At 32.9% G+C, this 23,319-nt stretch overlaps 2 protein-coding genes across 5 annotated transcripts in view; one reads left to right on the top strand and one right to left on the bottom strand.

Moving 5' to 3' along the window:
* The first annotated feature begins 629 nt into the window (after positions 1-629).
* LOC115881865 (phospholipase A1-like) lies at positions 630-13,753 on the top strand. Its single transcript, XM_030899565.1, has 7 exons — positions 630-932; positions 5,691-5,854; positions 5,958-6,063; positions 8,833-9,054; positions 10,076-10,261; positions 13,216-13,393; positions 13,583-13,753. The coding sequence occupies exons 1-7, from the start codon at positions 884-886 to the stop codon at positions 13,728-13,730; spliced, it is 1,053 nt and encodes a 350-aa protein (XP_030755425.1). The 5' UTR covers positions 630-883; the 3' UTR covers positions 13,731-13,753.
* The window catches only part of LOC115881864 (pancreatic triacylglycerol lipase-like), a 249,470-nt gene continuing 239,887 nt past the window's right edge, over positions 13,737-23,319 (bottom strand). For all 4 annotated transcript variants that reach the window (XM_030899562.1, XM_030899561.1, XM_030899560.1 and 1 more), the window contains 3 exons: positions 17,192-17,440; positions 14,445-14,629; positions 13,737-14,095 (listed from right to left, as the gene is read on the bottom strand). In XM_030899562.1, the coding sequence (XP_030755422.1) occupies positions 13,790-14,095; positions 14,445-14,629; positions 17,192-17,440 (740 nt within the window). In that variant the 3' untranslated portion in view covers positions 13,737-13,789. The remainder of the gene's footprint in view (positions 14,096-14,444; positions 14,630-17,191; positions 17,441-23,319) is intronic.

Genomic DNA, 23,319 nt, shown 5'->3' with positions numbered 1-23,319 from the left:
ATACCTATTGGTATGGTCGGCTAAACATTTTAATTTTTACTAAAACGAAGTGGTATTTAATATTTGGTTACTTTACTCTTAATCTTCAATATTAAAATTAAGAGACGTTATATAGAAAATTCATCCACATTAAAATTTCCCACTCTTATAGGAAAAAAACAGATTACAGAGTAAAATTTATACTGTAGGTATTCTGTGCAAGGAATTGAAAAATGAACCACCAAAATATTAATATGCTTTTTTATTAACCTTTTTACTCAAACTACTAGAGTTATTAAATATCTTAATACTTATTATTTGTTTGTTAATTTGTCGTCTCTAAAATAGAAATATTATTTACTATATTCAAATAAGTTCATTCATATTAATGTTACTTAGGTAAGTTCCATTTTGAATGAAATCTATAATTTAAATTTATCAAGAATCAAATTTCTATAACTACAAAAATATTTTGACATTATGAAAATGACATTTAAAAAACGATTTAATAAGTGTGTCATTTATTGTATTACTTAAAACAATTTTAAATAAGTTCTAGTAAATTTTCGATCGTAATCCATTTACGAAACCCGGTATATTTTAATTTTAAATTACTTTAACACATATGGGAAGGTGTGCTTACTGTCCATTGTTAGTCCTGTATTGTCATTTGTTTTGCCCGCAAGCTTTCTATATTGTTTTGATTTTATGTTCGGCGAGCGCTGTGTGAACTATCGAAAGTCAATTTTTTGGCGCTCTTATCTACAAATATCCGTTCTTATTTGTGGGAATACGGAAAATCCTGTTAGGCCAAACATGTTAGCAAAAACATGTGAACCAGATGAAGACGAGATGCAGTAATGAATGCTGATAACAGTCGTCTAGCAGAAGGTGTTGAATAATAATGTTTAAAGCTGTAACCGGTGTATTATTTCATTTGCTGCTATTTTCAGGTAATTACTAATTTATTTTTGTCTTATAAGTCTGTCATTTATTCATAGAGTAAAAAATTTAGATCAGTGCTATTAAATATTTGTACTATATTTATTTTTAAATTATTAATTAGGATATTCTCGAAAATTTTATATGATGATAAGTCGATAAGATTGTTTCAAAAGTATAAAAAAATATTTGGTTTTGGCATAAAGTTAATAATTAATAAAAAGTAATGATACTAATTGCAAACTACTTATTAATGATGAATAATGAATTAACAAGAAAGATAAAAATTAAAAACAAATTACATAAAATCGGAATAAATCGCAAGCTATTAAAAATAGGTGATATGGAATACTTAATAAAAGTTGAAGCTATTTGTGACATCAGTAAAGTAAAATGAGAAAAAATAATAAAATATACGGCGTGCTACTTAAAAAATTGAGAATTTTGAAATTTAATTCGTCCAAATTCATACATTTATTTTAAACAGCCTGAGGCTTACAACTTAAAAATCTTTACACAAATATTATAATAGATTGTCATCTTTATAAGACTATCTTACCAAATTTGAGTCCTCCAACTTTACAAAATCTAGAATTTTTAAAAAAAAATTACTGGTTTTAAATTTATAACCATTATTTTTATAAAATTTTACGCAACATTTTTTCTTTTTATTAATTTCTCCTAATTCTGCAAACAAACGAGATAATGAATTTTATACTCTAGGCATCGTTGCCCCACTCTGTAGAAAAATGCTATATACAGGGCGATATACTTGTTGTATTTTTATTTATTGTTCTATAAAACAACTTGGATTAAACTTCTCAAACTATAAACTTGATATAGAGCTGTTTTGGGACATTCTGTATATAATAGAGCTAATTTCTTTGGGTTATGGTGTTCCCTACCAGTAAAATGCTGTATCTCCAAACGAAGCATTTTAGGACATGATTTTATACGAACTTTTTAACTTATTTTCATCTGCAGAATATGTTGAAGAAGTTTCCAGATTACAATTCGGACCACCCTGTATAGTCATTTACCAGTGAAAAGTTATTTCATTATTTCTCTTGATTTTTGGATCTACCGCATTCTGTTCACTGACTACCGTATGATCGAATAAAAACCGGTGCCCAGTAGGCTGGAAAATGAAAGCGATCTTCTTTTCATAGCCATCATTGACGCCGTTTTTTGTTTGATTATATTGTATTTCTCATGTATTTCTTCAATACTTGCAATAGTGTCACTGTTAATTTAAGTTCTAAATACAATTTCCTTCTATAGAAGAATTGTATTTAGAACTTAAATTAACAGTGACACAAAAACAAAACGTTTCTAAATTGACTGTTTAATACTAGAAAACTGTTTATTTTAGAATTATTTAAGGGATAAAATAAATTAAAATATGGCCAGCTGAGTATCTATATCTTTAAAGACCCTCTATATATCATAACCAAATAATCATTCCACCTCTTTGACAGAGATGGGTTCCGATCCTTGGCAGATCAAATCTGTATGATATTTGAATTGAAACATTTAAATTTGATTTGAGATTTTGTCGATTTGTTTATCTTTACTGAGCTTACTTGCCTTTACTGAAAGGTATTAAATAAAAAAAACGTTTTGTTTTTGTATTATACAGGGTGAGTCTTAAATAAGTGCAAATATTTTCAGGGTTGGTAGATCTCGATAAAAGAAACATATTTTCTCTTTACCATTTTTCATACAACCGAGTTATTTAAATAAGTTTGAAAATTTAGAAAAAAAAAATTTTAAAAATTTTGAGAACCACAGGAGTTTTTCTATATTTGCATCCCTTTTATTGCCGTAACCATAGAGTAAAGCCGTAACTATGGTAATATCTGAGATTAAGGAATTTTACCGTGGGCAAATTTACGGTGAACAGGCAGTTCTAAAAAGTTTTCAAAAAATATACAGGGAAATTTTTAAAAAATGCACGATTTCAACATCTTTTTTTAACGAATAAACCTCATAGAGGTGTTCCTGGGGTCGAAATATAACACCCCTGAAAATATTTACACTTATTTAAGACTCACCCTGTATAATTAATAGATAGAGCAGTTAATGAAGAGTCTATCTCTTATTCTATTTCTCTCTATCGTAAGATGCCGAGAAAAAACCAACAAATGAAATTGATGTAGGTATGTACAGGGTGGACCATTTTGGTTGTTTCTATAGGGTATCTAGGAAACCGTAAGAAATATTCAAATTTTGATACTGCAGTCTCGGGTTCTTTTTTTGAAAAAATCACTATGCCGCAAACGGATCGTGGCTACCTTGATCGGTTTCGAATCTACAGGGGGATTCTCAAATTTTGTACTTTTTGAAAGTGTTCGATAGTTTGTTTATTTCAGCAACTACGCAAAAATGAATTATACATTCTAAAGGCACTTTTCTGTGTAGAATGCAGGGGCGTAGTCAGACTTTTTTCGAAAAAAATATTTTTTTAGATATTAACTATACTTCTGTTTTTTTAAATACAACCCCCTGTATATTTTTTATTTTCTTGATTCAGCTTGGCATGGGCTTCTCAAAAATATATAACACTCTATATTTATTTTCACTATTATAACCTCAACATTTCAAATTTTTCTTAAAATATCCAGTTAGTATAGTAGGCCGCGCCGAATAACAAAGTAAACGGTTGTCATGGTGATCGGCACATACCTTTGATAGATGCGTGACATTTCATTTCAACAGATTGAAGTGTGTGTATTTTAAATAATAAAAAATGAGTAAATTTGAAAATTTTGAGAAATATAATATGTTAGAATGTTATATTGAGTCTAACAAACATAAGCAAATGACAGCTGATTTATATTTTGAGGGGTATTTTGAGCGCGAGCAACCAAACCCAGCCATTTTTAAAAGGTCAGAAAATAGTTTAATCCTAGCCACCTAGGTCACCTGATATCACTCTTTTAGACTTCTTTCTCTGGGGCTTTTGAAAAACAAAATTTATCGAAATGAAAATTTATTAGAAGAGTTACAAAATAGTTTTGTTGTGGCTTTGCAAAGTGTAACCAACATACACATTCGAAATGCTGTCAGAGGCGGCGTGAAAAGACGGTGCCAACTCCGTCTAGATAATAATGGGCAGCAGTTTGAATATTTAATGTAGTCTTTGTGTTTCTATTTTTTATATTAACTGAGAAGCTCGATTGAAGTAACCTGTTGAGTTTGTATTAAAATATGTTCTTTTGTTTCTGTCACACTTATTTTTTATTTGCTTCGTATTTTTCTGAATTTATTTAATTGCTAATACATGGATTAATCTGAAAGTAGATATTCGCTTGTTTGCTTTAATACTCGGCATGACCTACCAAGAGGAAAGTCGATATCTTTAAATAAATTGGAATTTTAAAGTTAATAGTGGAAATAAATATATAGTGTTATATATTTTGGAGAAGTCCATGGCAAACTGAATCAGGAAATTTAAAAATATACAGGAGGTTGTATTTAAAAAACACAAGTATAGTTAATATCTAAGAAAATATTTTTTCGAAAAAGTCTGACTACGCCACTGCATTCTACACAGAAAAGTGCCTTTAGAATGTTTAATTCATTTTGCCTAGTTGTTGAAATAAATAAACTATCGAACATCTTTAAAAAAGTACAAAATTTGGGAATCCCCTGTAGCTTCGAAACCGATCAAGATAGCCACGATCCGTTTGCGGCATTGTGATTTTTCAAAAAGAACCCGAGACTGCAGTATCAAAATTTGAAAATTTCTCACGGTTTCCTAGATACCCTATAGAAACAACCAAAATGGTCCACCCTGTACATTGAAATTTTGACCCCCACTATACAGGGTGTCCCAGAAATAAGTGCAAGTATTTTAACTGGTAGAATAGTTCAACTCCAAAAACACGCCTATGAGGTTTTTTTCGCGAAAAAAAAATTTCCAAAATTGGAAATTTTTTGAAAAACCTTTTGTAATTTTTTTTAGCTTTTAATTAAAAAAAACATAATTTCTTTGTATTTTTATGGCAACATAGATATTAGATTAAATTTACAAGAAAGAATCCAGAAAAGATCCAGTGGTTCACAAAATTTTACCAAAAAATAATTTTTTTTTGGAAATTTTCAAAATAAAATAACTCCGTTATTTGAGACTTATCTGAAAAACGATAAAGAGAAAATATGTTTCTTTTATCGAGATCTACCACCCCTTAAAATACTTGCACTTATTTTTGGGACATCCTGTATAGGCAAAAAACTTTGCGAAATGAAAACCAATAAAAAAATAATTTAAGAAAATATCTACCTACTTATTTTTAAAAATAGCAACCATCTATTTTTTCCTACACATATATTTACTATTTACACTCTGTATATTAGATAAACTTATCCTTCTGACTGAAAAACTCAACATTGTAAAACGATACATATTGCAATAATATCACCCAATTTTGGATTTGACCTAGTCGATGCATTGACCCCCAATTGACCTCCTATTGGGTCAACCGCCTAATTGGGTTCAGCTACAAGTCCAGAATTTGATTAATACACAATATATGATCAAAATCAGGTGCTTTAACTTTGACACAATAAAGTAATTTTCTATAAAATTGTCTTATTTGTCATCATACAAAAATAGCACGTCATGAAAATCTGAATTAACGAAATCTTTTATGCAAGTCCTTCTCTTCATTCTGTTCACATAAAAATGATTTTAAGGTTTGGTAAATACGTTAAAGGGATGTCTGATGATGACTATTAAAAATAGTTTTTTTTATAAATTTTTTTAGATGGACTACAACTTAATTTCGGAGACTGCCCTGTATTCCTTTACGAGCGCTGCACTCACAGCGAAAGCGTAAAATTCATTCTTTCAATTCAGTCCCACAATCAAACAGCATTTTATTACTTGGATCCCTTCAGTCCAGATTTACCAGCTGAGTTTAACAATTACGTAAGTTATCTATAAATATACGATATACAATACTTTAAACAGACTGCATAAATACTTCGATCTCAAGACAAAATAATAATAATTATAACTTAAACCGTTTAAGGTACCTCTAAAAATTGTCATACATGGTTATGGTGGTTTGGACCTTGATCCTAGCACGACGAGTATAATAGAAGCTTACGAAAATATAGGATATAACGTTATAACTGGTAAGTAAGATTTCCGGAACCGGGAATTTCGGTACAGCGCCCTCTTAGGAACCGGTTTTTTTTCGGTATTTTCGGAACTAATTAATTCGTGTTCAATGATGGTGCAGTTCATCAATTAAAAAGCAAGGGATGGTTTTATTACAATGTAAAATCGATAAAAAATTGAGATTTTTAATGAAAATACCAAATTATTAAGTAATCGGTCATGAGAAAATTAACATGAACACAAGCGAAGAAACAAACTTAATGTGGGTAATTTAAAATTCACATCAAACAACATAACCCAATTTAACTAAATTTGAGAAAAAAAACTACATTTTCAAATTAAAAATGAAAATATGTATTAAAACATAACATAAAATATAAGAATATATAAACAAGGATATAACCAACTAGCGTGTACAGTTTGACAAATATAGGAAGAGACTTGGGGATAGCACCGGTCGCACACACGATAGAGAGAGAACGCATTCGGCAGAAGAGAGATGCAGTTACGCTACGAGAAATCTGATCAAAGCAAATTTCGTTCGCGTCGAATTAATCATTTGTAATGGTGATGATAAAGCAAAGCAAGAATTTCCATTGACTTACAAACTGGATAAAATTTTCTCACACTTACGTCAGCATGAGAAAAAACAATATGGCGATATTATTATATAACTTGGTAATATTTGAGTGGTATAGTTTAGGGGTAGTTTCGTTTCGTTGGAATTTAACTTTCGAAAAATCCGTTTGCCAAAAATAAGTTTTTTACGTCAAGCAGTTTAAGCAGAATCGTGGTTAAGAAATTACCCAACTTTTTGGAACACCTTCTATGATTTTTTAAAAAAATTCAAAATATGAAAAAAACCAAATAAATTATGCTTGTCCAAGCGTTTTCTCGAAAGACTAACCGTTTTTTAAATAACAAATATTGTAATATTTGAGGGGCGTTTTCACCCTCTTGGAATTTGAGATTCGAGAAACCCCTCCTTATCGAACCTCTACACCCCACAGTCAATCCGTTTGCCAAAAATCAGCTTTAAAGCAGTTTAAGCAGAATCGTCAAGTCAAGCAGTTTAAGCAGAATCGTGATTACTCAATGGTAATATTTTATGAAACACCCTGTATAAATTTATAAAAAATCTTAAAATATGTAAAACAACAAAATACAATATACGTGTTTAAGAGTTTTTCCGAAAAACTTACCTGTTTTTAAATGAAAAATATTTTAATATTTGACGGATAGTTTCACCCCCTTAGAATTTGAGTTTCGAAAAATCCCTTCTTATCGAACCTCGACACCCTAAAGTCAATCTGTTTTCCAAAAATCAGCTTTTTACGTCAAGCGCTTTAAGCAGGATCGTGATTAATCAATGACCAGATTTTTCGAAACACCCTGTATACATTTTTAAAAAATCTTAAAATATGTAAAAAAACAAAATAAAATATACGTGTTTAAGCGTTTTTTCGAAAACTTGACCGTTTTTTAAATAAAAAATATTGTAATATTTGAGGGGTGGTTTCACCAAGGTTTCACCCTCTTGGAACTGGAATTTCGAATAATCCCTTCTTATCGAACCTCTACACCCTAGAATCAACTTGTATGCCAAAATTGAGCTTCTTACGTTGAGTGGTTTGAGCAGGATCGTGATTAATCAGCATGTGAGTCACTTAAGGATTTTATATATCAGTATAGATGATACATTGAACAACATTATACTAAATAATAAAATAACATATATTTAAACTTCTATAATTGTTAGTAAACATCATATAAACTTCAAAAGGAAAAAGAAATATCATTATTCCTTAATTAGATTGATTTCGACCGCTAGAAAGTATCAAATGACTTTCTCACTTAAAAACATTTTTAATTATTGTTACCGAGTCCTGAATGAACCGGGAATTAGTTTCGAATATTTCTGTGATGGCCAAAAAGATCTTTGAATACTCGGTTCTGAACCCTAACTGGGAGTATTTAGAGTGGTATTAGGGTTTTCGGAACCGGAGCTGTTTTATGGAACCGGGAATTTAGGTACAATGCTTCCAAGGAACCGGAATTTCTTGGTTTTGTTGGCACTACTAAATTTTTGTTAAATCCTTGTGCAGTTCGTCAATTAGCAAGCAAGGGATGGTTTTCAGAAGTAAAACCGATAGAAAATTCATTTTTAAATGAAAATAATATCAAATTATTAAGTAATCAATCATGAGAAAATTAACATCAACACAAATGAACACAAACAAAGAAAAAAAAACTATATTAATGTGAGAGTAGTTTTTATGAGATGGACGAAATGGACTGAATATGGACATAATACTTAATGTAATATAAATTAATATCTACAATTCAGAATATATTCTGAATTGTATTAATTGTTCTTTAGGTATACAATACGAGCCAAAAAAAACCGCGTCTAAGGAATGACAATCGATAAAATTGGCGAGGTCAGTTCCTCGACGTCATTTCCTTGGCTTTTTCCTTAGATTTTAATGGCGCTTACTGCCGCCTAACGATGTTAGTGTTAAGAAGGTTGTAATTTATTTTTATATTGATTAACAATTATTTTTAAACGATGTAGTTTAAAATTCGGGAAAAATATTTTTTTTTATAAATAGATTTGTGTGTCTGAAAACGCCCTCGTCTTTTTTAATATCTCTATAATTAGTGTAATTTTGAAAGTTTGTCAATTTTTAATAAATGACCTGTAGATATTGACCACGCCAAAATTATAATCGATTGTCATTCACCAGCGTTTTCCGTTATTCCTCTATAGCGTTTACTTATAGTTGATTGGAAACCTCTCGCTGAAATACCATGCTACGCCACTGCTTATCTCAATACGTGGCATGTAGCTCAATGCCTTTCCATACTTGTCGTAAGCCTAATGCCGTTAGGCATAAATCCAAAATCCATTCATGTGGTTGGATTCAGTTTAGGAGCACACATTTCTGGATTGGCCGGTAACAATTTGCAAAAAGTGTTGGGAACTTCATTCTCCAGAATCACAGGTAAGAAAAATGAATCGAATCTTCCTTTTACAGTGTCTTACTCTATACAGTGATGTATGACATCAGTGTTTTACAAATACATGGGATCTACATTTTATCGGCGAATCCATGGAACTATTTGAGAGACTGTATATGTACAAGGCAAAATACGAGTATGCTCAAAGTGATTTGCCATTGCCTTTTTTGTGACTCTGGTCGCTCTATTTAGATAAATAGTTAATTTAATTTAAATAAATGAAGCAACCGTACTGGCTGGGATCGAACCCAGTACCTCTCGCACAGCAGTCGACACACTACGTTGGAGCCACGGCCGGCCACTGGAATCTAATCAATCCTGTAGAGTGACCATCTGTAGAGTGAATATATCTGCAAAATAAAACACTAATACACCGCTTCTTCTTTGTACGTTAAGACCAAGTCCTGTGTTTTCTTCAAGGGTTCCCTAGGAACAGTTGGGGGATGAACAACCTAAACACGCCTGGACGACCATCATCTTATAGGTGGTCGTCCATGGTTATAGTTGGTTCTCATGGTCTTTCCACTCTCTTTTTCAGTTTCTTACCCTTCTTACTTGTCCTGTATTTCACATTTCCCTTATATCCTCACTTCTTTTCCGGTCATATAAGGTATATCCTGTAATTGATCTAAGTGCTCGAATTTCTCTCTGTTGTTCTTCTACACATACTGCTACTAATACATCACAATACATTATTCTTTTAAACACTGCAAGCGCGTTTCGCTAACCATAAGCATCAGCAGCAGATGATTAAAACTAAACTAATATATACAAACATCTTACATCTATATAGACGTCGCCAAAGTGCTGTATAGAGTACGGCATTTTAATAAGAAATAAAAAAGTTGCTTTTACTGTACTGATTTTCTTCTTACTCTTTTTTCTCATCAAAAAAAAATAATAATAATTTTAGACATTAAAAGTAAAACTTGTAGACACATTTATTTTTTGAATAACGAGACGGAATCACTATCTGGTTTGTTGCAAATTATATATGGTTTCTAGGTTTAGATCCAGCTCTTCCATTTTTCGCTACGTTAAGTAACGACTGGAAACTGGATAAATCTGATGCCGATTTTGTGGATGTTATTCATACTAGTGCGGGAACTTTTGGCAAAGTCGAAGCTACTGGTCACGCAGACTTCTATGTTAACGGAGGAGTTCTACAACCAGCCTGTATATCTCGAAGATGTAAGTTATAATAAGGTATAAGTACGGAAAAAGTGGAAGCATTAGGATTAAACTATTAAAATTTTGCATTAATTTGTGAAAAAATCATAGTTTATAATTTTTGTTGGAAGTGTATGTAGTAACCTGCTATGCCGGGGGCGTTTCAAAAGTAGTTCACCCATATAACTTATTTATTTTTTCATATAAAAAAAAAGATTTGGTATGTTAGTATATGACATAAATAATTGATTGATTAACATATTCAATTGTTTTTGGTCACTACCTGTTTTACCGGACATGACTACAACTTTTGATCTTTAAATTTCACCCTCGGTATATTTCTACTTTATTCGATAGAAAATGAAACTCTGAATAGAATGACATATCATATGTTAACTGGTGACATTTTGGCATATGGTTTATTTGAAATTGTAACATGCGGTTCATAACAAAATTTGAGTCAAAATACCAATTGTGTGGTATCAAATTATTCGTAAAAAATGCGTTTTCCAAATATGCTAACGAGCCACCCTTGTTCCATTTGAAAAATTTGAGATATTATTAAAAATACGATTTGGGCATCTTTTAACCGGCCAGGACAAGACACGAAAAACATTAGATGATCAAATCTATTTTTCCAAGGCTCCTTGATTAAAAATTAGTGTTTTTAATACAACTCCAGACTGAAATTTAAAATACGATTTTTTTAAGCGAAAATGTCAAAAGTTAACATATGTCATTATCTATTCAGAGTCGTCATTTTCTATAAAATAAAGTAGAAATATACCGGGGTTGCCATTTAAAAATAAAAAGTTGTAGTCATTTCCGGTGAAACAGGAAGTGATCAAAATCAATTGAATATGTCAATCAATCTAAATTTCTGTCATATACTAACATACTAAATTTTGTTTTTTTTATTTGAAAAAATAAAAAAGTTACAGTGGTAAACAACTTTCGAGACGCACCCGGTATAATATCTTCCTGGCCAAAAATTCACCTCTTTTTACACAAAAATGATGAAAAACTGAAGATAAAATTAAACATGAGAACAATCAAACATACAATTACAACGAACCCCTTCTATATCCAAGAACTTCTTTTCTAATCCTAGAATTTTTTATACTGCACTTTGAAAAAGAATATACTCCACTATTTCCTAATCTTTCAGATCTATGTTCTCTTACATGTGATCTTAATATTCTTATGTGGAATTTTTAAGCATATTCAACATCTACACTTTTAACTTTTAATAATTCCTTTTCAATTGGAAGTTGCCTATACATTAATGCTGGGTAATCCGATTTAGTTTGTATACCATAATTTTGGAATCGTGTGTATTGTGGTAAGGTTGTAAGGTTACAAAAATTGGGATCTTTCTGATTAGGGAATGCAATCCCGCAAATGTGGGATCCCTCTAAGATTCCGCGGGATCGAAGTTGCGGGATTTATCGTGCGGGATCCGCGGGATTGACACATTACTACTGGGTAACCGAATCGATCTCGATCAAGGTCAAACCCCTTCATTCCGGGCAGCTCGGAACCCGGGGAACCCATTTAACTAGTACTTGTGGATTGTGGACAATTTCGTCAAATAAACCGCCGGACATAATTATCGGGACAAGCAAAATTTTAGGGTAAATTTAAAGTTGAATATCTCTTGAACTAAAAAAGATTTTGGGATGCGGTTTGGACCAGGTTTTAGATGCATCTATTGTGATTAAGATGCTATGCGGTTTTCGAAAATATATTTAGCGAATTCTCGTATACAGGGTGTTTTATAAGAGAGTGAAAATTTGGTCAAGAATCTTTTTTACCGCAAATTTGCGAGTTTTAAAAAATCGAAATTTTTATCAAGTACGACTAATCGGTATTGAAATTAGAAAAAACAATTTGATCGGCTTTTTAATTTTTTTTGTTTTAAGGAAAATTTACTTTTTTTTTGAAAAGTGCATTTTTAGTCATATGTATGGTCCAAAGTGGTACAAAAAGCTTTGTACATTCTGCATATGCCAAAAAATTATTGATATAGAGTGTATCTAAAAGCAGATAACTAACACAAGTTAAAAAAAAACCTTTAACATCAGAATAATATTTTTATTTATAAAATAAATAGATAAATTATAATAAAATTTAAGTTTATTTAATATTAAATATATTTTTGAACTCCCTGTATAAATCGGTCCAAATTTCTGTACAGCTAGTTTAAGATACACGCTATATCAGTATATTGTGGGCCTATGCAAAATGTACAATGCCTTTTGTATCATTTAGGACCAAATGTATGACTATTGTTTACAGTCCCGCAATTTTGCGGATCCGCGGGATTGATTGCTTTAATCCCGCGGGTTTGCGGGATTGAGATTTTGGTGCGGGATTGCATTCCCTATCTCTGATCATAGCTTATAGAAAATTCTCAATTTTTCTAAAATTTCTATTAGATACCCTCGAAGTATTGAGGACTGAAGTATTTAATATACTCCAATCCATACTTCCAAATATTGGGATTTTGCATGCATTATTGTAAAGCGTATGTACATACATTACACAGTAGTTTGTGTCTAACATCAAGTTGTTTATCTATATATTTTCAGCTCCTCGCGATTGGCAAATACCAGTTAGAGATAATTTGCTATACTCCGAAAGTTATCGCCATCATGCTACTCCAGTCACTCTAGTGCAATGAAGGTACCTCGATGAACAAAATTCCTAAAAGCGTTATTTAGGTTTATGCTAGTAACCATTAACAACATAACAACATAGTAAAAGACCTCTGACCACGTACACCATCCAAAAACAACAACTAAAGGCAAAAACCCTTAAATTTTCCACATCCGCTTTACTATTCTAAACCAATAACTGTTACACCAGAGACAGCGATTCTTTTACAAATATTTATAATAAATATTGATTTGTGACTTTTGGCACCAAACTTACTAAATTTGAACTTTTTTCTGTAAATTAATTCTTTTTTTTAGATCCGCCACTTTGCAGCCATATAATGGCAGGATTGTACTTTGCAGAATCCATAAAGAGCTCAGTGGAAGGAGGAAACTCTTTTATAGCTAAACCATGTGAAAATATAGTACAATACTTTTTAGGACTATGTGGCAATTCAGAGAAATTAGCCGTTATGGGAGAGAACACTTATTATTTGTTAGTATAGCCATACTATATTTTTGTTCATGGCAAGGTTTCTGCTGTCTTTAGCAAGCACAAATACTTAACAGAAAACCACAAACGCAAAACCACAGTTGAGAAAAGAATCCCTTAATATTATATCCTTATTTATTTATAGGAAAACTTGAAATAAACAAATCGTAATATTATTTTTTTTTCTTTTAGAACCAGAGGCTCGTACTTCCTAGAAACGAACGATAAAGCTCCATATGCATTAGGTTTTAAGTCGTATTATTATAAGAACAAACTTATTAGTAAGAAGTCTGCTGTTGATAGGAATTATTTAAGGGATGTTGTAAACTCAATTTGTTGAAAGTAAAAAGGTATAACAATTAATTTAGTCTTTTATTGTAAATAAATAATAATAAAATTTTAGATTAATTCGTTATTTACATCTTCTTTCCCGAAATAATGAGGTTGTAGTTTATATTTGCCATAAAATACATTACTAGGTACTGTATCAGTATCCTTCTTTTTATTTTCTTCTAAAGCCTCCTTAAATAATTCGTCTTCTTCTATTACCGATGGTTCTAAAACTTCATTTTGGTAATGTTGTAACATGGCTATAGGATTTTTCCCAGTGGCGTAGGAAGGTAAATGTGGATAAATAATCCTGTTAAAACTAAAGCTTGTATTGAGCTTTCCAATGGCAAAAGGGGGGGCTGAACTAGTAACAACCTGAAAAAAAAATCATTTTTGTAACTACCAGAAAAAACATATATTTTCTTTTCCCAAAACAAAGATAAATAAATTAGACTAATGAAGTGGTATAATGACCTTTTTTTATTTAAATATAAATACACTACTCAAACTCAAAACAATTTTCGCATATTTGAATAAAAGTAATTATGACATATGACACATTTCTAAATAAAGCATGCATTTTTCTGCCTTTCTTTAGTGAGTTTTGTAAATTTTAGAATAATGAGGTAATATCAGATGAGGGAGTTATCATGATAAATAATACAAACTTAATAGAGTACTTAAGATAAGCCGAATAAAGGTACTAGTTTTTTGCTATACTTACCATATATGTTCCAAAAAGTGATTTGTCGATGTTTTCACCCAATAGAACTTGAATCTCGTTGGGTGGACATCTGCCAAACAAGTACACATAAAAGCTGGGACATTGCCAACCCCAGAAGCCCATGTTTGTGTTTATAGATTCTGCATAATATAAAGGAGCTCTGTGATGATTGCATGAAAAAAAATCTGGATACGAAAATAAATGTTAAATATATACAATAATAAAATTATCCATTACATTAGTGAGAGCGCTCAACAATGATTGAAATAGTTGATTATTTTCATTTTAATCGTATTAATATGATTAATTTTGTGACGGTATTTAATTAATATATAAGTGGATTTAGATTAAAACATTTCCAATTTAGTTATTGAATTAGTGTATTAGAAAATTTAGTTTAGGTTACGTGCCCGTAAAATTTTTATTACAAAGCGCATATGTTAAGTTAAAAAAATATGTTGTATCATAAACTATTATAATTCTAAAAAAATGTTTGTTAGAAGATCCAATACCCCGCTGGCAAGTGAACCTTTAGGTCGGCGTTTACATGTATAGGAGTGAGTCGTTATGGCAATCTAGTAAGTCGGAGTGAACAAAAATACGAAGTATTTATTATGTAACCACTTAATCTGCGATTTTGCGATATTTACAACATTATGTAATTTATTAATTATCGGTACTATTATGTTACTGAGGATGTACGTAACTACGTAATAGAGCATATTTTTTGGTTAGTTTATTTAATGAAGCGTACACACTGCTTTGGTTGCTGATTCTCGTGTGTCAACGTGTTCAGTACAATACGATATACTGAGAGAGATGCTGATGCTCTATTACGTAGACACGTACATCCCTACTTGCATAATAAGACAGATAATCTATTAATTACATAACGTACTAAAAGCGCAAATTCTATTGTCGAACGCTGTAATCAGTATAAGATTATGTATTAAATAATTATGGAGGTGCATATAAAACATTAAACGATTCATCATTGTGTTAAGTTATACCACATAATTTAACAAAAAGATCAATCATTTAATGTCTCACTTCACACTGTCTCACTCCATTATTATTTAATACTGATTAGAATGATCGACAATAGTATTTGCGCTATTTACTACATTATGTAATTAATTGATTATCTGTCTCATTATGTAACTGCGGATGTACGTGACTACGTAATACAGCATATTTTTTGGTTAGTTTATTTAATGAAATAACCGATAATGTACCCACGGCTTTGGGTGCCGATTGTCGTGCACAGAGTCTATAGACAAGAAGTTGAGCTCCGGATTAAGTGGATAGGTAATAATTTTCTCTCCCCGACTTACAAGATTGCCATAGCGATTCACTTCTAGACATGTAGGTAAATGATAGATAAAACATGTACGAAAATAAACGACCCAAGATTTTCTCTTGCCGACCAGTATTATCGTAGTCTTAAAGAAATTAGAATAAAATAAACTATGTTAAAAATTTTCATGTATACCACTGAAATGAGAATAATATATCTAAGCTAAATGTAATCTATTACAGTTGTAGTAAAATGAGTAACTAATTGTCGAAAATCCAGATCCAACCCTAGATGCAGCATTGTTTTGAAACGTCTACTTATGCGGTTTGAAATTTTGATGCAAATTCCGGTGATGATCATTTGATTTGCCATTAAGCTGTCTACATTACTGTCTTACATGTTAAAATCCTATACACAGTAATAGAATGACCAGGTCGCTATAACTACTTAATCTGACGCTAGATTCCATGCACTTGGGAAAATACTCGCCTTCTGTCTTTATTCAGTACATCTTATTTTACTAAGCGTGTTGACAGTACTCTTCGTACACATGAAAACCGGCACCCAAGACCAAAAATGCCGACCCTTAGTATACAACAAAATGCATTTAAAATTAGTAAGAAATAAGGTAAGAAATTCATATATTAGTATATTTAAATTTAAAAAGCAAAATGTACCTTTTATCTGTTTATCTTATAATTCAGCGTGTTTGTGTTGTTTTATAACAAAAAATATAAATTAAATATTTTTATTTCTTCATAACTATTATGTAAGTAAGAATTCTTTAATTTTTTTCCCAAAATTAGCGTTACAAATTATTTTAACCACAATAAATTTATAATCTGGTTTATTGTGGTTTTTATATAAACATTTTAAATCGCTTTTATCTGGTAATATAAATATTGTATATCACAAAATACTTATTTTTATTTTATAAAAAGATATAAAAATACAAAATAGAATTTTTTTAAATATATCTATCCATTTTATTTTCTTTTTAATATATGTATAGGAAGATATGATATAAGAAAGGAATTGGATGACTCTATTGTAAACAAATTTAATTTAACGCAGTTGGGGAATTTCCAAAGAAATAAATACGTTTTAAGTTTGCAGTGCTATACGCAGAGACAATACAGTAAAGGGGCGGATACAGAAATTTATTTTGGGGGGGCCCAAATCCGCCACTGATACAGTAGCCAGTTCTGGAAAAAAATAATGCATGCTTTACAAAAAATAATCTAAATTGATAAATATCTTTATAAATTTTTATAACTATTTTATGCATTTCAGATATTATGTCCAGTATTATTTCTTAAAAACCTATTATTTAAATAACGTAGATTTAAGAGAAAATGACAAAACTCAAATGCGAGAAAACTGAAAAAAGACTAGGGAAATAGGCCTAATTTACATAGACGGAAAAAAAATCTCTTAAAAAATTACTCACTGTCTGTACCCCAGCAACCTGGTTGTATAGATCCTCCATTGAAGTAAAAATCTACATGACCCGATTCTTCAGCTTTGCCCTGCATGAAGGCATTAGTATGATAAACATCAACAAAATCAGCATCGCTCATGTCCAGTTTATTTTCTGTGTCAGTGGTAATAAAGCCAGGCAGGGCTGGATCCAGTCCTGTTATTCTTGGCAACACGTAGGGCCTTAGAGCAATGGAAAGATAATTGGCAATGTGAGCACCTAAAATATAATAATAATTTTCTATGAAGTTTATTAAAGTATATTAATACTAGATCGTATAATCCGTAGATTAATTATACCAAAAGATACAGCACGATACCATTGATACCACAATCACAATGAAATATTTGTCCACGAAATAATCGCAGCTTCTTTCAACAAAAGGCTGCGCTGTTGGGAAAAAGTTGTATTTCTAGTATCGTAAGTAAACGATGATTCTTTGAAGAAAGATCGATATTTAAAACCAGCTCTATGATTTATAGGGTAGTTTACTCCGATAAACAATCAAGTGTTATACTTACATATACCTTGCGGACGTTTTAAACGTAAAAGTTTGCTGTATATTTTCTATAATTAACCTAATAATAAAACTATATTAAGGATGATTCACAGTACACCGGAGTTCCGTGAAGTAGACACCGAGCCACGTCCGATCCTTCTGTATATGCAACACCGAGTTGATAACGGGGTTCGTATTAGTTCCGAGTATATTAGAAAACACAGCCCCATAGACACACGAAGATTTAATACGAACAATGCCAAAGTTCTCGCAATTGGAATTGGTACCAATTGCAGTTGATGAATAAAGAACAACACCTGCAGGGGAAACACTGTTCAAAAGGAAAAGATGAAGGATCTATCTTGTTCACGCATCCTTCATTGTCCAGTTTTTAGAAAACACAGCCCATAGACGCACGAATTTAATACGAACAATGCCAAAGTTCTCGCAATTGGAATTGGTACCAATTGCAGTTGATGAATAAAGAACAACACCTGGAAACACCTGCTCGGAAAAGATGAAGGATCTATCGTTAAATTTTGTCCTTTCATTTGTCCAGTTTACGCATACCCTGTCGTCAAATACTGCTGTAAGATTCACTAATACTTACTACAGACATGATAAAAAGTGTACTTTGTTTATATCATGACTGCAGATTGCAAGCGTCGGGGGCACCAGGAAAGTACATTCATGCTTTCCGCAACGGGGCGGAAACGGAGCGGATCCGAGAAAAAAATGTACGCCGACATTTCTGGGACGGGGCACGGACGAGTTCCGGCGAAGCTCGGATCGTGCTCGGCCTGGCATGAATGTATATGTGTAAAGAACATTTGACATTGTTTGGCCGTGTCTTCACCGACGCACGGCTCGGACCCGTTATGGTATAGCGTGAAGCATCCTTTAAAGTATATAGTTTCTAATATATAGTCCGTCTAGAAAGTATCTGGAATTTTATATTTTTCCTTATTTTAATGTTTTTTTTTCTGTAACACTGTAAGACAACAGTAATCCATCACGTAGGCTGTGCCGATAGTAGGCTATGACCAAAATCGCATGGCAACACCATCTGTCAAATATTGTTGATTGTAAACCGGCTTAAGATTTGAGAAATAATAATAATAATAATAAAGCCTCCTAAATTCCAACCCAACGTCCACGTCGTAGGAGGTGGAAAACGGCTTAGCCGGCCAACTGGGCTCTGGTACCGCTATGTGGGTTAGCAACCCATGTAGTGTGAAATATTGCTCCAAAAAATGTAAGAAGCAATCGAGGCGGGGCAGGAGGGCAAGCTGCTCCTGTTCGGAACCGTCGTGATGATCAGCTTGCAACAGATGACGACCCAGCACCGAATAATGGACTAGAACCCGCTAGAAGTGTTTTGCAGGACATACGCCCTACAACCACCCTAGCAGGTAAAGCACGACAGAGGATGAAATGGACCGACGAAATTAACAAAAACCTACTCCTCTGTTACTTCACCGTTACTAATCTCCAACAAAATACAACAGGATATAGAAGTCAGTTATATCAGGCCTTTATGAACATCTATCCAGAACTTAGGGAAATGATCACAGAACAAAGACTATCAGACCAAATTCGAGTCATAATACGAAACAACAGAATATCTCCAACAGAAAGAGAAACTATAAGAAGACAAGCGGCCGAAGCCATACAAAATGAAGACGAACCACAAGCACAACAATCAGCTTCACCTACATCACACCCACAAACAATCACACCAGAAACACCCGAAACACATACCATGCTGACTAACACCCAAAGCTCATCAGCAGAGTCGTCGACAAGACACACCCAACACGAAACATTAATCCCGCCAACAGACACATGCAAACCATCTAATCAAATTGATGAAACATTTAATGAACTATACGCCCAATACCAGGGAGCAAACCCATCATCCAGACCTTTCATTACCAGACCACAAAACACACAAAATATCAAAAACACCATTGCAATAATTAATAACATCATAGGAAAAAGGATTGAGGAATCAAACAGCTGCCTAGACATTGAAGAAATTCTCACGCTCGTATACTGTGGAGCAGCAACAACTATGCGAACCCACGAACAGAAGAATAAAAACAACGACTTAACTAAAACTAAAGCAGCAATACCCCCATGGCAGCATCGGCTCCAGAAAAAGATAGCCACACTGAGGAAAGAAATTGGAGTCATCACACAACATTTGAAAGGAAACCTAAAAAAGAGACCCCCGCAAAACATATTACCAGATATCAGCTCAGAAGAATCAGTAGTAGAAATATTAGATACTAAAAAACAACAACTACAGGCACAAGCAAAAAGACTAAAACGATACAAGAAGAGCCACCAAAGAAAACAAGAAAACAAACTTTTTAACACAAATGAAAAAAGGTTCTACAGATCTCTCGAAACAACGGAACAGCAAATAAACAATCCACCATCAATTACAGAAGTAAAAAACTTCTGGGAAAATATCTGGTCACAAGCAGTAGAACACAACAGAGAAGCTCAATGGATAACAGAAGAAGAAAACAAGCAGATAAATACAACAGCCATGCCAAATGTAACAATCACCTTAGAAGACATCAAAGCTGCCATATCCAAGACACACAACTGGAAAGCACCTGGAGACGACAAAATACAGAACTACTGGCTAAAATCATTCACAAGCATCCACAAACCACTAACGAATATATTTCAAAATTTTGTACAAGGAACGGAAGCCATCCCCTCTTTTTTAACTCAGGGAGTTACCTACCTTAAACCCAAAGGCACGGACACTGCAAACCCATCTAAGTACCGCCCTATAACATGTTTATCAACAACCTATAAATTACTAACGGCAATAATAACAACAAAGATCAACACTCACCTGCAGAATAATAACATCATATCAGAAAGCAGAAAGGATGCTGTCAGGGATCTAGGGGCTGCAAGGAGCAACTGGTGATAGATGCAGAAATACACACTCAAGCCAAATTAAAACGTAAGTCTCTACATTTTGCATACATAGATTATCAGAAAGCTTTCGACACCGTCCCACACTCCTGGCTCATACAAGTTCTACAAATATACAAAATCCACCCTCAAATCATACAACTTCTGCAGAGAATCATGGCAACATGGAAAACTACCCTAAACATCAAAATGAAAAAACAACTCATCCACACAGAACCAATTCAAATTAATAGAGGAATTTTTCAGGGTGACTCCCTCAGTGCACTCTGGTTCTGTATTGCGCTCAACCCCCTATCGAACCTACTCAACAAAACGCCCCAAGATGCTTATAAAATATCCTCACTCACACATCCATCTACCATCTCGCACCAGCTATATATGGATGACCTAAAGCTTTATGCAGCAACCAGAAAACAACTCAACAACCTTCTCAATATTACAGAAACATACAGTGAAGACATCCAAATGAAACTAGGAACAGATAAATGTAAAATAAACAGCATTATAAATGGAAAACACTCGATACAGGAAGAATACATTCTACAAGACTCAAATATCATACAGAATATGGAAATGGATGAGACAACAAATACCTCGGATACCTACAAAAAACAGGATTAGAGCATGCCAACATAAAACAGCAACTAAAAAGCAAATACAAAAACAGAATAAAACAAATACTCAAAACAGAACTGTCCGGTCGAAACAAAGTGAAAGCAATAAATACCTATGCAGCGTCCGTCCTGACGTATTCATTTGGCGTTATAAAATGGAGTGACACAGAATTAGAAGAACTAAACAGGTTAACAAGAACAACATGTAACAAGTACCGAATACACCATATACACGCGGCAACAGAAAGATTTACACTAAAAAGAAAAGAAGGAGGAAGGGGATTCATGGATCTAAAGAACATGAACTACAAGCAAATACACACACTCAGAGAATATTTCAGAGAGAAAGCAGTTACCAGCCACTACACCGAAGCATTGTTAACCTAACAACATCAGGTACACCGTTACAATTCAACAATGAAGCATTCATACCAGTTGATGCAATTACAACAACAAAGACTAAAATTGAAAAATGGAAATCCAAAGCCCTACATGGAAAACATGCAAACCAACTAACACAACCACACATTGACATAGCAGCATCCAATGCATAGCTTACTCATGGTAACCTGTTTGGAGAAACCGAGGGTTTCATAATAGCAATCCAGGACCAGATCATCGCCACACGTAATTACCAGAAATACATAATCAAAGACCCCAAAACACCTACAGACAAATGCAGACTATGTCACACACAAACCGAAACAATAGAACACATAACCGGGGGATGCCCTATACTTGCTTCCAGACAATATACCCAAAGACACGACGATGTTTGCAGAATAATCCATCAGGAAATAGCAAAGAAATATTCACTCATCTGCTACCATACACCATACTACAAATATCAAGCAGCTAACGTTCTAGAAAATAAGACAGCCAAGCTCTACTGGAACCGGGATATAATCACAGACAAAACCACACCACACAACAAACCAGACATCACGCTCATCCACAAAACCAACAAAACGACATACTTAATAGAGATATCCATACCAAATTCACAAAATGTCAAGAAGAAACACACTGAAAAAATTGAAAAATATATACCTCTAGCAGAAGAAATAAGGCAGATGTGGCACCAGGACATTGTAAAAATTATACCAATAATAGTGTCATCAACAGGACTGATCCCAAGATCATTACATGATAGTCTGAAAGGCCTTGAACTTCCACCAAAACTTTATATACCCATTCAAAAAACAGTTATCCTCCACACATGTAATATTACACGACAAGTCTTAAATACACAGTAAAAAGCGTTGACGCTTGACTTAAGTCCGCGACTACGTTAAATACCGGAAAGCCCGAGATTCAAGAACATAATAATAATAAATGTCTTTATTTAGTACCCAAGAAAAACAAATACAAAATATCATAATAAAAGATGCGGCGAGATCTAGCACAATGCTACTCCATCTAACCGCACTGTTAAATATAAGCTTAACAACTAAATTCTAAGTCTAAGTTTTTTCGTGAGCAGTAACTAATGACACTAAAAGATTATAGAAAACAATAATATGATAGCAAAGGCGAGCATTAAGTGAACAAACTAAAAACAGAAATAATTATAAGTTATTTTAAAATAATACTCTCGACGAAATTAAATACTTCTCTCATTCACATAATGACGCTTGACAGCCTTCCTGAATGAGCCAACAGAGGGCCTGCATAATACACTATTTGGTAAACCATTAAATATTTTTACAGCAGAATAACTAAATGAGCCTCGAAACTTGGAAGTTCTATGTTTAGGTACAACAAAATTTCGGGAGTTACGCGTTGCCCGACCGTGGATACTATTATTAGTAATTAATTTGTCATATAAGTATTTAGGGAGTTGACTGTGACGAACTTTATAAACAAGGGTAGCTAAGTGAACATTGAATCGTTCGTCCAATGTTAACCAGTTGGACGCCTCTAACAATGGGGTGACATGGTCAAATTTTCTTTTGCCAAAACTAAACTTTAAGCAGGCATTTTGAAGCTTTTGTAGGCTATATCTATTTCTTTGTGTAATGGCT

This window comes from Sitophilus oryzae, unplaced genomic scaffold, assembly GCF_002938485.1.
Source record: "Sitophilus oryzae breed Bouriz unplaced genomic scaffold, Soryzae_2.0 scaffold_1744_pilon_pilon, whole genome shotgun sequence".
Lineage (NCBI taxonomy): Eukaryota > Metazoa > Arthropoda > Insecta > Coleoptera > Curculionidae > Sitophilus > Sitophilus oryzae.
Note: the sequence above shows the minus strand (reverse complement) of the source record. Positions and strands in the feature narration are given on the sequence as shown.

Bases quoted from the DNA above. Each gene is read 5' to 3' on its own strand.
- LOC115881865 (XM_030899565.1), top strand. From the start codon at position 884: ATGTTTAAAGCTGTAACCGGTGTATTATTTCATTTGCTGCTATTTTCA. The intron at 933-5,690 runs GTAATTACTAAT...AAATTTTTTTAG, and splicing joins TCATTTGCTGCTATTTTCAG to ATGGACTACAACTTAATTTC. The intron at 9,055-10,075 runs GTAAGAAAAATG...TATGGTTTCTAG, and splicing joins TTCATTCTCCAGAATCACAG to GTTTAGATCCAGCTCTTCCA.